The sequence below is a fragment of the Acanthopagrus latus genome, chromosome 5 (genome assembly GCF_904848185.1).
Source record: "Acanthopagrus latus isolate v.2019 chromosome 5, fAcaLat1.1, whole genome shotgun sequence".
Taxonomy (NCBI): Eukaryota; Metazoa; Chordata; class Actinopteri; order Spariformes; family Sparidae; genus Acanthopagrus; species Acanthopagrus latus.
Genome location: NC_051043.1, coordinates 30,408,207 through 30,424,644, shown reverse-complemented (window position 1 = coordinate 30,424,644; position 16,438 = coordinate 30,408,207). Strand labels below are relative to the sequence as shown.

Below are 16,438 nucleotides of genomic sequence, written 5' to 3'. Positions count from 1 at the left end.
TGCATCCATCAGTCCATCATCACTACAGACAACTCAGTACAAACATCAAACCTTTATTTATATCAGCGTGGCGATAAAATGATACAATCATAACAATCTATCCATAAATACACATTAAAAACTGGGATTTGGCACAAAAACATCAGTCTGAGGGTTCCGTCTCCTCCCAGTCAGTGCATTCAGTAGAATTTAATAAAATATTAATGACGTTTTGCATCTGAGGATTAAAAATACACTATGACTCTTCAGACTATGTACATTCTGTATTCACAAGGTTTTCTATCTAATACATAATGCATCCAGGCTGAAATGCTGACTATGTTAAAAAGCCCCCCCACACACACACACATGCGGTGTGTTTGCATGCACATCAGCATCGTGGGAATGATCAGGAGTTTCCTGGTTGTGTGTTTCACATGTAAACAACCTGGTTAGAAAATGAGTCAGAACCAAACACCCTCCTGATGGTCTGGTGCTGGCTGAGGTAGGATTAGGAATCTTCCATTGGGGAGCAAAAACATACACAGCACATTTTTAATGGAAATCTGACCCGTCATTTTCTCTAGGCTGAGATTTAACATCTGGTAAGTTAGTACATAATTAAAGGAACAGTTTACCCAACAAAGGACATTCTGTAATTACAGAATGGAGAGGAAGCTCATGAACCCACTAAGCTAACGCTCAGCAGCTCCAGTGCAGATTTTGGCTTTATAATGAATTCAAATCTGGTCTGAGATCAGTTAGTGATGTGTTCTCTGCTGCAGACTGTGATCACAGCAGACGAGCTGATGGAGACATCTGATGTTTAAATCAAGTCTCAGCTGCTTCAGTTGTTCAGCAGAACGCTGCAACTCTGTTTTACTGTGAAGCTCCAGAACTGTTCTGTGGACGACAACACTTCACCTGACTTTATATCATCAGGAGGAGGAGAGGATTTACAGTTTGGGTGAACTGTACCTTTAAGATTGTAACAGAGATGACTTTATAATGAAAAATAACTGTATTTTTTCCTGTAACTACAGAGACATCATCATGTGATCATAACATCTGGACCTGTAAACCTGGGAATGAGCTTCTACATGCTGAAGATGTTTCCCAGCTTGTGAACCGACAGGCTGATCCTCCCCAGCAGCTGCAGCTCGTCCTTCAGGAACCGTCCCACCTGCTCTGAGTGGACAACGTCACAGAACACCCAGATCTCCACCCGCTCCCGCTGGATGTTGGCGTTACACGTCGGCAACCTGGAGCTCCGGATGGACCGGCTCACAGCCTGCCACACCTGCAGGGGGAGGGGCCAAGGTGAAACAGGAAACAAAGATGAAGGACAGAGAACTGGACAGAAGGGAAGAAAAAAATGATTTTCTGTCACATTTCACAGCTGTTCATAAAAAAAGGAATCTCATTACAAACAGAAGTCAAGCTGCACAGATATATCAAAATAGACTCGCGGGAAAAATGCCCCTTTATTTCCAACTTCTATTAGTTGACCAATAGTCTAGAACTATTCAGTTTAATATCAATCTCACATTTGAGAAGCTGGGATCAGAGAAAATTCTGCATCTTTACACAACAACGCATTAATCACTTTTAAAAAACAATTCAAGGTTACTCCTCTCTCAGTCAACCAACAGTTGCAGCTCTAGAAAGTCGTCTGAAACATGTTGTAACTTGATGCTGAGACCATGTTGATGTTGGAGATCCTGAGCACAGTGGAAACAGACTGAAGGACAGAGGTTCAGATGAAAATCACACTGAAACACAAACTGCATCATCAGCATTTACAGATCAGCTCAGACCATTTTCACAAGGGTTTTCCCATCAGCTGACCTCTGATCTGAGTGCTAAACAGCTGTTTTCTATCTCAACAACATGTGGATGGGTTGCCATGACGCTTGCAGCTGACATTCATCAGGGCTGTGACTAACAATTATATTTACTGTCAATTAATAAGTAGATAATTTGTTCTGTAACCAATCAGTTGTTTGGTCTGTAAAATGTCAGGAAACGGAAAACATATCGATCAGTAGAGATGCACAATATATATCAGACAGATGAATTATGTGATCTATATTGTGACATTTTTATTATCGGGTTTTCAGTTCAAATCTGAATCAGTATTAGTGAAATTCTGCCAGATAAAAGAAGAAGAAGGGATATTAAATCATCCATCTTTGCTCACTACATGTGGGCCTGTCGTACCCCTCAGGTGTGACCTTACCTTACCTTCAACATAGGAACTTCTTTTAAAAATACAAAAAGGTGAAATTATCTGTTATCTTACCACGAGAGGCAGGTTATCATGATGAAAATCCAAACCTCTAGAAGACGTCCTCAAATGTCTTATTTTGTCCAAAACCCAAAGATATTCAGTTTACAGTCACAGAGAGAGGAAGCCAGAAACGATTCACATTCACACTTTGCCAAACTGATTTTTTGACATTTTTTTCTTTAAAAAATGACACAAAATGTTTGATATATAACAAAGCTGCTGATTGATCAACTAATCAATGCAGCTCAAATTTTCATGGTCATCAGAGGATAAATTTTACTGAGCTCAAATTTCTGGTTAAGAATAAAATATTTCAAGAACTCGGCTCTGATTGTGATAACTGTGATTCAGACGCTCGTGTTCCGATAATCTGCAGTAAATTTGATGATCATCTGACTTTTCTGAAGCGGCATCATTAGATCAACATGTTCAACACACTAAACTAAGATGGTGAACATGGTAAATATTGCCTTCTTAATCTCAACATGTTAGTATGCTGGCCGTAGCCTAAAATTCTGGGCTCCGACTTTGACTGGACAGCAGCTTTAGTCCTGTTCTGTGAAAACTCTACTGACCTGTTCGATGTCCCGCCCCGCGCCACAGTTGTGCTGACTGATCACCCATTTGACCCTCTGGCGAAGGTGGAGTCTGTGAACGGACACCATGCGATGGAAATGTTTGGACAGAGACTGGCAGCTCTGCAGAGGAACTTGTTTCTGTGTGAAGACGCTCCATGATCGTTTAAGCGGTGAGTGTGTGGCAGAGAAGACACCTTTGTCTTTGTGTTTCTCAGGAGACAGTCTGCTGATGTCTCTGTCCGCTCTGTTAGAGACATCTTCTTTGTGTTCTTGTGGATTTTCATGTGCTGTTCTTGTTGTCTCTACACATGGACATTCATGAGGTTTTTCAACAACAAGACTTTCAATGTCAGGTTTCTGTAGTCTGTTTTGTTCTGTCTGAGTTTGTGTTTTGATGTCAGAGACAAGTACATCCCCCAAGCAGGTGATGATGGGAGCAGATCTGGCAGGTCTGATGGGCAGGTGGCGGTCTGTGGGGAACCAGGGGCTGAAGACTGGAGGAGTCCGACAGGGGAAAGACTCCAGAAGCTTCTCCGTCCTCTCGATCAGAGAGCTGAGCCCAGCAGCTGATCCAGGCTGATAATACAGAACCACATCCTCCATATAGATGGACAAACATCAGAGCACTGACAGCACCACCCACCTCCTTCTCATCCTCCTCCACATCATGACCTCACTTCAGCACAACAATGCAAGGGATGATGGGAAAGAAAACAAGTAAAACCTGTGGGGATTCAAGCAAAGCACTGGTTACTCTAACCAGTCACAGTCACAGCTATTCTGTTGAGGTCTGTAGTTAGTTTACATTTATTCATCAGAACATATGTAATCTAATCAACTAATTAACTCTCTAGGCCATGATGTGAGTCTAACTGTGAGTCTAATGTATGTATCCTGCTACACAACTGAAGTGAGAAGAACTCTTAAACATGTCAGAATATCAAAAACAAAGACAAAAAGGACAAAAATCAAGCGAAAGAAAAGCAGCAAATCTTCAAACTTCATTGCTGAAACCAGCTGATGGTCGACATTTTGTGAGATTGACTAATAATTGCAGCTTGACACAACTCAAAGTGATCCTAACCTCGAGTTATGTTCCTATGAAACATGTACTGCTGTGTAGCTGACTGGACCACCTGACAAAACTGTCTTGCTAATTTGTGGAAATAAGTAAGTAAGTAAGTAAGTAACTAAGTAAATAAATAAATGTTTAATATAGAATATAGTCACAACACCTGATACTGGAACAAGATGGGGCTCTACTGTAAAATAGTGAGAACCAGCACCACGGACTTTAACAAGGTCAACATTTAACACTAACATAAATTAGATTTGACTAATTTAGCCATTAATCTTATTCCGTTTGCGTGAATAACTTTATACATTGTTGTGTCACTGTCAGACCTGTCATGGATTAACTGCTGCCACCTTGAGACAAAAACGTAACTGTGACTTTAGGAGGAACAACTTCCTACATGTCCTCCTTCTCTTTCTGTGACTGTCGGCTGATTTAAAGTAATACAAAGATACGTGATTCAGATTTAATATTTACCATTTTTACCAGTCAATTCAATTTAAGTCCTGTAATACAACAGATTATAAGATCCTGTATATGTATATCAGTCAGATCAACGTAGACTTAAATCCACGACATTATAAACATCGCAGAGAAAAGTTTAGGATTTCATGTATTCTTTCCAGATTTAGTTGGCAATTAAAATGTAACACTTTGGACATTTTAGTTATCTCCTCTTCAGTCCCTCACCGATAGCTAATGTTTTTAGCTTGTTATGCTAGCAGCTAGTTGATGTTAGTTAAACACAGCTAACAGACTAGCAAGAAAAACCCCAAACAGTCGATGGAGAAGAGACAGAAAAATATCCAGCAGGCACCTGACTGTGGCGTTATAGTTCAATAATATTAAATACAAACCTTTAAAGTAGCGGATGGTGATTGTCCTCGTCGAAAAACAGCCATGAAGGAGTTAACAGAGAGCAACATGGCGACGGGCCGCTGTGCGCTTCCCGGGAAGTCTCGCGATAGTTGGAGTAAGCATGAACCGAGTCAAAAGATAAAAAGGAAACAAGTTTCTACGTGTAGTTTTACTTCAAACCATCATTTATTCACCCAGTGCGCTGTCTTTCTATTGTACAATTTGACTAAAAACAAAACGTTAATGTTCTATAAAAAAAAATTTTTATTGGATTTTTCAGTGTTAAAAGGACATCAGCCATGTAAACTGGCTTTTTAATGATGAAAGGAGCTGAAGAAATGACACTGACGCAGCCCACTAGTTTGTCAATAGGACATTTTATTTCATACGTCTGTTGTCTTTATTCAAATTACAGTAATATACTTGCTGAGATGACCACCGGCTGCAGCCTGGACAGCTAAAACTGACAGCTGTACTACTTGAAGCAAACTTTTTTCTTTTTTTTTTCTTCTTTTTTAAAATTATCTTGCAACAGAAAAAAGCACATATGCCATGAGATGTGTGGTGTGGTGGTGACGTCAGGTAGGTCGGGTTATAGTGCTGGTCTAAAAAAGAAAAACAAAAAGAAAAACAAAAGAAAAACAACAGAAAGAAACATAGCGCGTTGTACATGTTGTAAAAGGATCAGAATATGGCACATTTGGTCCACGTTGGTAGTTTTATTATCTCGTTTTCAAACATGTAATAAACAAAAAAATAAAGAAAACAGATCATAGTTGTACGTGTTGTTTTTCCCCAGAAGCACAGCATTAATAACAGCATATTGAAAACAAGACTGTAGAGGGGGCCGCTCTTTAAGTTTCTCTCTTTTTGTTAAAATCTTGGTTCATCAGCCAATCGTTTGTTTCATTTCTCCCTGGTACAGTAATTATTATTATTAATATCTTTCCATCCAAAATGAGTGGGTGGGGGGTGGGGCAGGGGGTGGAGCTTTGTGGATGATTGACAGGGATGGCTTTGGACATTCACAGGAAGTAGTCAGGAGTGCGTCTGGTCACATGGGGCTCGCCGCGGCGGGGGGCGGGATCAAACTGAAGGCTGAGGAGGAAGACAAAGTTTGTCAGCGATGACATCACTATTACAGACATCAGATAAAGTGTTTTAATAGAAAACGAGTTGATCCAACATAACATTTGTAAATTAATTGTGTCAAATCAGCTGTTCTTAGCAACTACAATCTAGTTAGTACCAAATAACTTAAATTTAAATGAGTTGACTGTACAGACATCACAATTTACAACATCACAATTACGTTTATTAAACTAAAATCAATCCACATAAACTGCCTTTTGTTTTCTGTAGATGTGTTTGAGAGTTAAATTCAGACTTCTGGATGAGTGGAGGAAGCTCAGATGAAGCTAACAGGCTAACGCCATCTGGGGACTGAGTCTGATGTTATTGATGGACATTGTTTTTCGTTTGTGTTCTCTAATTTAGAATTTTGTCAATTAACAACTTTCACTTGAACAGGAGATTAGCATGCTAATATTAGCAACTAATGTTAGGACCTAGCCTAGTTCCAATATACTTGTAACTAGACTGTGTTTGAACTCATGAACAGCAAACAACAAAAACAATAAATCATATCTGATTATGAATCTGATTATTTTCAGTCTCAGTTTGGGCCACAAATATTGATCCTTAGAAGCAGATATCATATACAGTAATTACGACACATTTTTTTCATAAACTATAACTGGTTTTGTTTTTTGCTTGTTATATTTGTCTTTAAATAGAAATAGTACTGAATATCGATAATTCTGAAAGTTATGTCTCAAAGTTAGAAATTCCAAATTGTGTATTTAGTTGCCAAATCTTTATCATAAAAACCACCAAGACTTCACAGAGCTGCTGGCGTTTCATCCACAGGTCACAAAAACAACCAATAAAAAAGTGTTGTCAATCTTTTTGTGTATCGTGTGACTGAACAGAGATCCAAACTCAACCAACCAATCTAAACAAAGGTACTGACGGCCTGACATCAGGTCTGGGCCAATATGACCAAGTGTTAAGATCTATTTCTGAAGCTGGAAACAATCTACAATTTCAGTGCAAATTGCTGGAATAAAAGCATAATTCAAACCCAATTTCAGTCCTAAAATGATCAAAAAATTACGACCTGCACAGCTGTCACGGAAACACGTTTGGATACAAGTTATCTCAGGACGCGCTCAATTCTGATACTGAATGTTAATGTATTAATACTTACAAAGAATATTTCAGAGTGTCGTCCAGTTCCATGATGGCCGCCTGGTTTCCACAGCGGTAGCAGTAGTTTGGAGCACTAAAGATGGTCACCACATTCTTATCATGGCCCCAGTTGTAGCCCTGAAGAAACACCACATTTATGTTAACACGTTTCAAAGATCATCCTGCAGAGGAACAATTACACATCAATCAATTAATTAGTTGACTGTTCATGATATTGTTCTCGTTTTTTTCTTTGGATCGCACTTTTACTTTATTTCTAGTTTGCTGCAGCTGCCGAACACAAAGTCTGTTTCAGGTGAAGAGACTCAGTGGGAGTGAAACTGACACAGAAACAGGAGCACCACTTCATTATTTCATGTTGCCATGGATACGTAAGGACTTTTTGGATTCTTCCGTCCACTTAGTGCCAGCGTGACTAAAACACACTCAAAAGGACTAAAGTTTAAATGTGTGTGTTCTAGTTTTATACGAACAGATTAAATTCATCAAGGAGACGAGGGAACGTTACACACTTCAGAGGAGATGGAACAAAAAATGCCCAATATATGTTAGTTCAACTTGTCACACACAAAGATTTACTCCTTGTTTTCATCATATACCACATGTACACTGAATTTTCTTCTTTTTTTTCACCATTTGTCAAATAAAAAGCTGATGTGATGAGATCACTTTGAGCTCCAGAAGATGTGAAAGCTGCCTTTTATTTCTTTACTTAAAGATGTGAATGGTACAACAACAAAAACAGTACTCATGCGTGTGTTTTACCTCCATGACAAGCTGATGGGCGCGGGACACCAGGGTGAGGCCGTTGGCATGGTTGAAGGTTTCAGAGATGTCCTGTCCAAAGGTGTAGCCGGCACCACGGGGAGAGATGCCCCACCCACCACGATCATCAGGGTCCGACCACAGCAGGTCACACATGGGGCCCTGAGAGAGGAGAGGAAACACCAGTGAGACGCAGTGTCGTCCCTTCGTCACCATGAACACACACACCGTCCTGCTGCCACGTATTCTTACCTAAAAAATAGTCCCCAACTAATGCACCATTTCCTCCCTTTTGTTTGATAATAACGAGGGACAGAATAATTATCAGGGCTGATAATCAGCTTTATTGGACTTTCAAGTGTATTTCTGTCTGACTGCCAATAAATGCAGAACTCTGACTGCCCCGCCCACAATACTATCTGATTGTTAACACACACTAGTACCAGACACTTGAATCTGCAAAGTACCTGATCAAGTAAAATGGAAAATAAGATGCTAAAGTTAAGTTCTTACAATTGTACAGTACAATACTCGAATAGTAAAGATTTGTGTTTTTACTGCTGATGTACATCATCTCTAGATATTATCATTGTCCTTGATTACTAATAATCTCATCTGCCAAAGTAATACTACAGCGAGATGCTGTTTTAAAAGCTGCTGTACCTTTTTTAAATATTAAAACTACACACTTGGGAGGAATCTTTATAGATTTACATCTTCAAGGAGTTTTTACCTGAGAGCCCAAAACAAACGTGTTGAAAGAACTTTACTACAGGATCAGACTTGTTACGATTCAACTCTGGTTCCTCAGTAACATTGTGATTTGTGATCATGTCAATGAAACGATGATCTCACAGTAAAACCTGTCACAGCATTATATCTGCGTGTGTGTTTACCTCATGAGGGACTTCTTGCAGACGGTCCAGAGCTCGTATGTGATCCAGAGTGTCTATGGAGGGAGACAAACCTCCGTGCAGACAGAAGATCTGAAATAAAAAGAGGAACAATTTCAGTCCAAAAGATTTAATCTAAACAAAAAAGATAATATTTTACAAACAACGGACACTTTTCTCTCATCACTAAACTGGAACCGAGTCACTGAACATAAATGGAACTTCACCCCTAGTTAAGCAAAATTCAAGACAAAAAAATCTAATTAATGTAATTTCATTAAAGACGAGCGTGGCCTCCCCGGCTGACCGTCCTACCTGTCCATCAACCAGTGCGGTAAGCGGAAGGTAGTCGAACAGGTCTGTGAAGTACTTCCAGACGTTGGCGTTGCCGTACTTCCTCAGGCACTCGTCGTAGAAGCCGTAGACCTGCGTGATCTGCCGCGACTCGTGGTTCCCTCGCAAGATGGTGATTCGCTCCTGGAAACGAACCTGAGTAACGGAACAACAAAGAGAAATCATTTAAAAGAGCTGCGACTAACCAATGATTTCACTGAGAGCTGAAACTTTACGAAACAAAACAAAATTCTTGTTTTTTGTCTCATTCGATAGTCACCTGAAAATCTTAACATTTGGGGCTGTTGTCTGGACAAAACATTTAACAATGTCAACTCAGTCTTTATGAAATTGTTCTGGACATTTCTCATCATTGATCGGTAACATCTGAATTGATGTCTGCAGATTAACAGACATCAAGATGTTCATTGTCACACCGGTACACACTCGTATTGGTTTTAACATAGACTGATAACTTGATTCAATTTGCTGTCTTGATGTATTTATTAGTTCTGTGTAGGCGCCTCTCAGCGAGCTGTTACAGCTGAAGATGCAGCAGAATCAAAAAGTGAAAGTTGACACCTGATGTCTCATCAGATGGTTCCTGATTTCATCTTTCACTTCTTGAGTTTCTGCTGCTGCTGCTCGTGCTTTGACAACATTAACTTGGCTTTTTTATTCAAATAAAGGAGACGATGTGTTTGAATCAGCACTGGAGCTGAGGTGTTGCATCACATAACTGTATTACTATCCACTCCATGAAATGTTGTCCTCCAGTAACCTCCTGAATCCAACATTTCACATGTCAGTACACTGCTCAGTCAGCTGATGACAGCTGATCATTACATCATGTTTTAAAATGTGTTAATGACACAATAAATCTTCACAGTAAAACTCTCAACACAGAGACAGTGAGCACAGCAGCGCGCAGATGTCCAGATGAGAGGAATGAACACTGAAGCTGTTGAAACAAGTCAAGTTTAGAGTCAAGGAGGTTATTCTAAATGCATCGAGGCAGCCAGATCAACTGGTTTACTCTCCCGCTTATCTGAACTGTCAAGATAAACAATCAAATGTCAGCAGGCTGGAAGCCTCGCAGAGCCAAGTCTTCAACATACAGCTCAGTATGAAATGTTTGTGTTGCCGTCTCTCACAGCTGACTGAAGTGAACACTGCAGTCTGACTAATCAGAAAGCGTGAAAAACATTACAGCGTGATGTTTTCAGTAAAATATCACAACATGCTCTACCTGATTATTAAGCCGTAAGTGAAATGTACATCTTATGTGGTTTAATGTCGGCTTCTGGAGAATGAATACGCTCGAACACGTCGGCCCGTTGCTTTCAAATGTTCTAAGAAATCCATTTTGTTTGAACGCTGAGAACAGACCTGGCTCGTTCAGGAGGCCCTTCAGATGTCATGTTTTTAAGATGAGTGTTTTATTTCAATCGATCCAGCTGTTGACACGCGCTATGCAACAGCTCTGTTACCTCACGCCTTCTGAAAGCTGTTTTTGTGCTTCAAGTCTATTTTCTTTCATTAGCTGTGTTTAACTACACACATACACTCATACTGTCCCTGAACACACCATGCAGCGTGACTAGGCAGCCTGCCCAGGTAGATTAAGACCTGTCTGGGTATTCAATAAATGAATTCCAATATTTGTTTTAGCACTATTGTCATTTAATAACTCACACAGAGTGAGCCACAAATTTCAAGGCGTGTTAAGAAATCAACAACGTTGCTGTGCTGTAATAAGCTGACTGCGCCAAGTTAAAGCTAGCCGAACTATGATTTCCTAGTGACGGCCTTGTCACTGCAGCTTTTCCTCACAATCAACGTTTCCAAAGAGGCTTAATTCACTCAGCACAAGGAAGGAAATACAATTCTTCAAATAAATAAAAAAATTTTATTTGACATGTTGATGTTTGTCAGTCAGTCTAAGATTTAATCGTGAGGTCAGCTACAGTTGACTAATGTATGTAAACTTTTCACCCTGGGAGCAGTGGTGTTACATGATCTTTTAACCTGACTGACCATCACAGGAGTCCAGAGGTGTTTAAACGAGCAGCACCACACCTCTGGTTGGACGGGCTGATAACACACCTGCCACTAAAGCATCTGCATTCAGACAGAGCTTGACATGAAGTTATTTGTGATAGACAGTCATTCATAAACCTTTGACTGCTTTATATTCACACACCACACAAATCACCACAACTACATTTCTATGAGAACATAGAACAGACTGAAGCTGTTTTCACTCCTCAGCCTGCCATGTTTTAATAGTAAGTCATACAGATCATTGTTAACTCATCAGGAGATAAGTCACATGTCTGATTTTGTTTCAGGTGGGCATGGCTGTGGTGTTACACAGTAAAAAGGCCAATAATCAGCTGATGATCAAACAGCTGGTAGATTTAAATTCACATTTTCTCTTAAATGTTGGCAGACACTCTCCAATCCCAATTGTATTTGAACTCAGAATAAGTTAAGTGTGAGTTTATTAATCTGCTGCTGGTGTTTATTAGGGTCACAGCTAAATCTCACATGACTCCACATTTTAATTATTTATTTATCTTTAAGAAAAGACCCTAAAGGATGTTTGTAAGTGTCCTCTGTTGTTCTCAGCAGCTAACACACAACGTTCAACACCAGATCACGGATGGTGGGGCTGCTCTCGGTGACAGACTGGTGTGGGACACTAGTCTTGGTCCATCAGTGAATGAACTTCCTGCAGCAGTGGTGACTGTTTGCTGGAGGTCTGATGGTTTGACTTAACTACTCCTAACTTTAGTTTAGAGGTGGAGAACATCTGCTGACACAAATGACATTATTTTGTGTGTGAAGGAACTGAATATAGAAGACTGTTTGAAAATATTGACTTCCATATCTGCATTGACACATTTTGTCTCAAACACAGCGACAGTGTTTACCTTTAACGTGACGAGCAGCGTGACCGTCTCCACAGAGTAGTAGCCTCTGTCGACGTAGTCTCCCATGAACAGGTAGTTGGTGTCGGGTGACTTGCCTCCGATCTTAAACAGCTCCATCAGGTCGTGGAACTGACCGTGGACATCACCGCACACCGTCACCGGGCATCGCACCTGAGGACACAGGTAACAATGTCACAGGATCGTCTCAGCCAAACCAACTGATTCTTCCTTGCTTGGTCTATGAGTGTAGAATAGCAGCATTTAATCAAATAACCCATTTACTCCTTTTTAGTTGGGATCATGTCTGTGACTTGGTTTCCAGCTTCTTCAGTTTTATATTTCAAACATTGGCTGATTAATAGCGACAACTCCTGGCAAGACAAAGATCTACACCGATTCTTCTATCCTAAAAGCAACTCATGTGATCAACCAACTGCAGTAAACATGTTTACAAGTGTGAGCTGGACAACATGAACTCTCTGCAAAATGATGAAATATTTGTTTTGTTAAATGTTTTTTTGTGTTTAAATCTTAAGATGTTTGTGTTCATATTTTCTTGCTTCAGTTGGACAATACAGTTATTGTATTCTGTAACAGCAGCAGAAAGGTCAAAGCTCCACTGGTAAGAAATCATGTCAGGAACAATGTGAATGGTTCCAGTATACCCAGTTAAGTTTGTGATCGTCAGGCTCGTTCTTTTTCTTTTCTTTTTTTTTTTTTTTAGAGGAAATGTGGAAAAATCTATATTTGATGTTCGCTTACTGATGTTGAAACTGCAGCACATAATGGTGGACATTTAATATTGTGACTTTCATAAAATAACCTGTAGATGAGTGCGACTCTGCAGCTCTACAGTACTTAATATTTCTACTACATGGATGTTTAATTAAGATTATATTGCTCCAACTATTATTTTCAGGGTGGAGAATTAACTTTTATTATTTTGTTTCAAGACAAACAAGTTGGGCATTACTGATTTACAATACTTGAACCGATGATTACTGTTTAACATTTACTTGAAGATTAAATCTACTGTTAGTCACCTCTGACAATAAAGCTTGGTGTTTAACTGAAAATATGTCTCAGAAAATCTTGGTCATTATTTAAAGCTACTTTGGGAAAATGTTTCTGAAAGTAAAAAGTGAATGTCAACTAATATATTACATTCAATTTTCATTTCATTTTATTGTCAGGTAATATCTACAATTGTTCGATCAGTCAGGATCGACAATAGATAATGTCTTAAAAAAGTGTCGAACTAACTTTCCTGTTGATAAATGTCCACTTAAGTGGACAATCTGAAGATCAACACTGTTAACATACGGAATAAAAAGACACTCAACATAGTTCTGAAGTTCTCTGAACAATAAAACAGAGCAACTTCCTCAAATGGTTTATTTCCTCATTGAAGGAGAAGTTCTCTAACAGGATGATGTTTAGTTGGATTAGAGGTCAATTTAGCAGAACTAACACCTGAACTGTAACCTGCTGTCAAAACAAGAGTATACTGGAAAGTATAACACACTGAAAAGTGATGGTAAAAATTCATGTCTTTTGCCATCTTCTTTTAAACTATATAATCAATATAAGCCTTTTATACACAAACTGACTCAAACTTCTGTTTCTAAAAAAGACCCTGTGGCATTTAAAAAAAAAGGACTGTGTGTGTGTGTGTATGTGTGTGTGTGTGTATGTGCGTGTGTGCATGTCAGCAGCTCAGCAGACACAGTTTATCATGTAAACATGGTGTGATTCTGTTCTGACTGCAGAGACTCCAAACACGCCAGAGGGAACAATAAGAGTCAGCATATCATCTTAGAATGTTAAAAGAAATCCATATTAAATCCAAGAACTTTAGTCAAACAGGAACTTCTATTCAATGTTAGTCTGTAAAAATAATGTTCGGGTTCCTCTGAAGCATCAATCTTTTAATCAGAATTTAAAAATCTCATTCAGGAACAACTTGGAGCAAGATATTGATCCTTCTTTCCCTCCCTGCTCAGAAACATTTTGACTTTACATTTAACAAAGAGGTTTCAACATCAGAGTCGCCTCCTCTGTTCTTATTGACTGGAGCAAAATGAATGAGGAGATTTTGAAAATCACTTAATTACTAATCACTTAATTACTAATCAACCAAAATATTTCTGTTTGGTTTCACCTTTCTTATCATTTAGATTTATTTACTTGTCTGATAACTATCCATCCATCCATCTACCCACACTTCCAGCACTACAATGCATGTGGTACAGGAAGTCAGTTCGGGCAGTTTTTTTGTCTGCCATTGTGCAAAATCTCACCTCCTGCACATTGGACTCCTTGGTCAGGATCTCCTTGGCCTGGAGAGACAAACATACAGACATTTTTTTAATTTAAATAACCAACTTCACAACCAACCACATTTTCATACGCTCAGTGATCATGTAAGCACACAGAAGGTTAAAACTCTTCAGACGGACACACAAACAGTAATTCATGTCACACACGTCCACGTTTAGCCTTCATGACAGACTGACGGGTTATTTTCAGGCGTCAGGACTGTGTGACCTCACAGGACACCGTAGCAGAGCGTTGAATGGTGAAAATGATTTTAAAAAAAGTCTTGACTGTGGTTAACGTATTGTTAATGTTTTTCTGATTCTGAGTCATCTCATGTTGTTGAACAGACCTAGTGCTCATCTGAGATCATAAACTGAGTTAGGTCCAATTAGAAATACAACAACAGAACGTTGGCATGTTTGTCGTCATCACTATAAAGCAAAAACTAAAATGTCAAAACAGGCACAAAATATAATACTGTTTTGTAAAAAGGCAAACAATTCAAATAACAATTCATATTCAACACTTAGCTCCATTAAAGACGAGACATTTCTGTCAGACCAACAATCGAGAACCAAAACAGTTCATTTAAAATCCTACACAATTATGGAAAAGCAGGAAATCCTCACATTTGAGGAGGATCTGCTCATTTTTCTGTTGATTGCCTACTTGAGTAATCCTTCTAGGTAAATATTTTTCCAAATGTGTCATGTGGAGACGTTTTTAATCGGCTAAAAAAGGCAAATCAGCTGCTATTGTGTCTGTTTTACTTGACAAAAACAGAGCTTTCAGTCTTTTCCTCCATTCATTTAACTCTAACAAAATCCTCCACACATTCAGGAGGGAGGACGACCTGCTGCCTCTCTGTGAGCCCTGTGCTTATGGTGTGCGCTCGAATCACATTAAAGGTTAATGATTCAGAAAAGCAAACGAACGAGTTATTTATATTATGGTGCAACAAAAGCTGAAGTGACGTCTGAACACAGAGGCCTGACAGGTTTATGCAATAAATGGTTGATCGATAAAGACAGGGCGCGGTGCACATCATCCCGCATACATACTTTAATACACAATTAGCTTCAACATTTAAACAATGTAACAGGTCCATTGTAAAACGTATACCAAGTCCTGGTCTGTGCGTAAATCGCAGCCTCGTTAACAGTCTGGCAATAAAATGGGCTCAGTCTATTTCCTGGTAATGATGTAAAAGATGTGAATTTTCGGCCCGTCTGATCCGAGACGACGCTTGTTCGGAACCCGTCCACACTAGCACACTTCATTGAGGCTGGACACTACACTTAGCAACACTTTGAAAAAATATTTAGCTGCTAGCGTGCTGTAATGGATTGGAAAACTCCGAATGACTGGCCGAAAATGGGGCGAAAATAGCCGCCTTGCCGTGACTTCATTCCAGAAATTAGTCGCAGCCGCCATTGCAATCTAGGCCACACCGAAAGCGAGGCCGACCGACAGAATAAAACCCGGATTGTTGTAACCGACTTACCTTCTCGCAGAGTGTCCTGACTTGGTTTTCCGATAGCTGCTTACACTCATTTAGCTGTTCGATCCATTGGTCTAATTCTTTAGTAAAAGATTTGTCTTCCATGACAGCCGCGGTAGCTTGCTAAGCTAGCTGTGTTAGCTACCTGAAAAAACAAACTGGCCTGTGTCTCAACGCTAGCTGCTTAGCTTGTCGTATTGTTAACCCGATCTAGTCCCGCCAAATCGGTTGGAAAAATCAACGATAAGACCTAAAATTAACGAACTGTTCAGTCAACTTCTATCATGATAAATCACCGAGGTTAAGTTACCAACGTTAAAAAAGAGTTTATATTGGCTGGGGGAGTCAAACGGGTCGAATGTCCCCGATGCGACAGACCGTAGCGGCAAAAGGCAGCGGCGTCGCAGCGGCTAGCCGATTTGCTAAAAGAGCTAGCTACAATAACATCCGGGCATTTCAGCAGCGCGCAGACTCAGCGCACCAGCGACCCCGCATGGACATATGGGAACTGCTCAAAGATTATAATCAGTTCTTCTTCTCCATAAATTGAATTTGAATGAAAGCTCATGTTTGTGAACCTGATGGCATTAAAACAAACCTCACATTATTTTATCAATCTGTTTCTCCATGATACTTTATA

The 16,438-nt window shown here is 39.6% G+C and overlaps 2 protein-coding genes across 4 annotated transcripts; both read right to left on the bottom strand.

The window, feature by feature from the left end:
- Positions 1–36: 36 nt before the first annotated feature.
- On the bottom strand, positions 37–4,905 carry zgc:101664 (uncharacterized protein LOC450064 homolog). Of its 3 annotated transcripts, XM_037097543.1 has the most exons (4): positions 4,780–4,905; positions 3,251–3,571; positions 2,845–3,151; positions 37–1,279 (listed from the first exon to the last, which is right to left on the bottom strand). In XM_037097543.1, exons 2-4 carry the CDS (start codon positions 3,448–3,450, stop codon positions 1,076–1,078), a joined length of 711 nt encoding a protein of 236 aa, XP_036953438.1. In that variant the 5' UTR covers positions 3,451–3,571; positions 4,780–4,905; the 3' UTR covers positions 37–1,075. The 3 variants fall into 3 exon arrangements, with proteins under 3 accessions (XP_036953438.1, XP_036953437.1, XP_036953439.1); XM_037097542.1 differs by having other exon boundaries at positions 2,845–3,571; XM_037097544.1 differs by having other exon boundaries at positions 1,111–1,332; positions 2,845–3,571.
- Positions 4,906–5,137: 232 nt separating this feature from the next.
- On the bottom strand, positions 5,138–16,231 carry LOC119019185 (serine/threonine-protein phosphatase 2A catalytic subunit beta isoform). The gene is made up of 8 exons (XM_037097541.1): positions 15,802–16,231; positions 14,279–14,317; positions 11,979–12,149; positions 9,025–9,198; positions 8,713–8,802; positions 7,817–7,978; positions 7,050–7,168; positions 5,138–5,878 (listed from the first exon to the last, which is right to left on the bottom strand). The coding sequence occupies exons 1-8, from the start codon at positions 15,901–15,903 to the stop codon at positions 5,806–5,808; spliced, it is 930 nt and encodes a 309-aa protein (XP_036953436.1). The 5' UTR covers positions 15,904–16,231; the 3' UTR covers positions 5,138–5,805.
- Between the last annotated feature and the right edge of the window lie 207 nt (positions 16,232–16,438).

Coding starts and splice junctions, on each gene's coding strand:
- zgc:101664 (XM_037097542.1), bottom strand. CDS start 3,450: ATGGAGGATGTGGTTCTGTATTATCAGCCTGGATCAGCTGCTGGGCTC. Junction 1,280..2,844: donor CGGGGCGGGACATCGAACAG/GTCAGTAGAGTT, acceptor CTCCCCCTGCAG/GTGTGGCAGGCTGTGAGCCG.
- LOC119019185 (XM_037097541.1), bottom strand. CDS start 15,903: ATGGAAGACAAATCTTTTACTAAAGAATTAGACCAATGGATCGAACAG. Junction 12,150..14,278: donor AGGAGTCCAATGTGCAGGAG/GTGAGATTTTGC, acceptor CTGTGTCCTCAG/GTGCGATGCCCGGTGACGGT. Junction 9,199..11,978: donor CGCTGCTCGTCACGTTAAAG/GTAAACACTGTC, acceptor TCCGTTACTCAG/GTTCGTTTCCAGGAGCGAAT.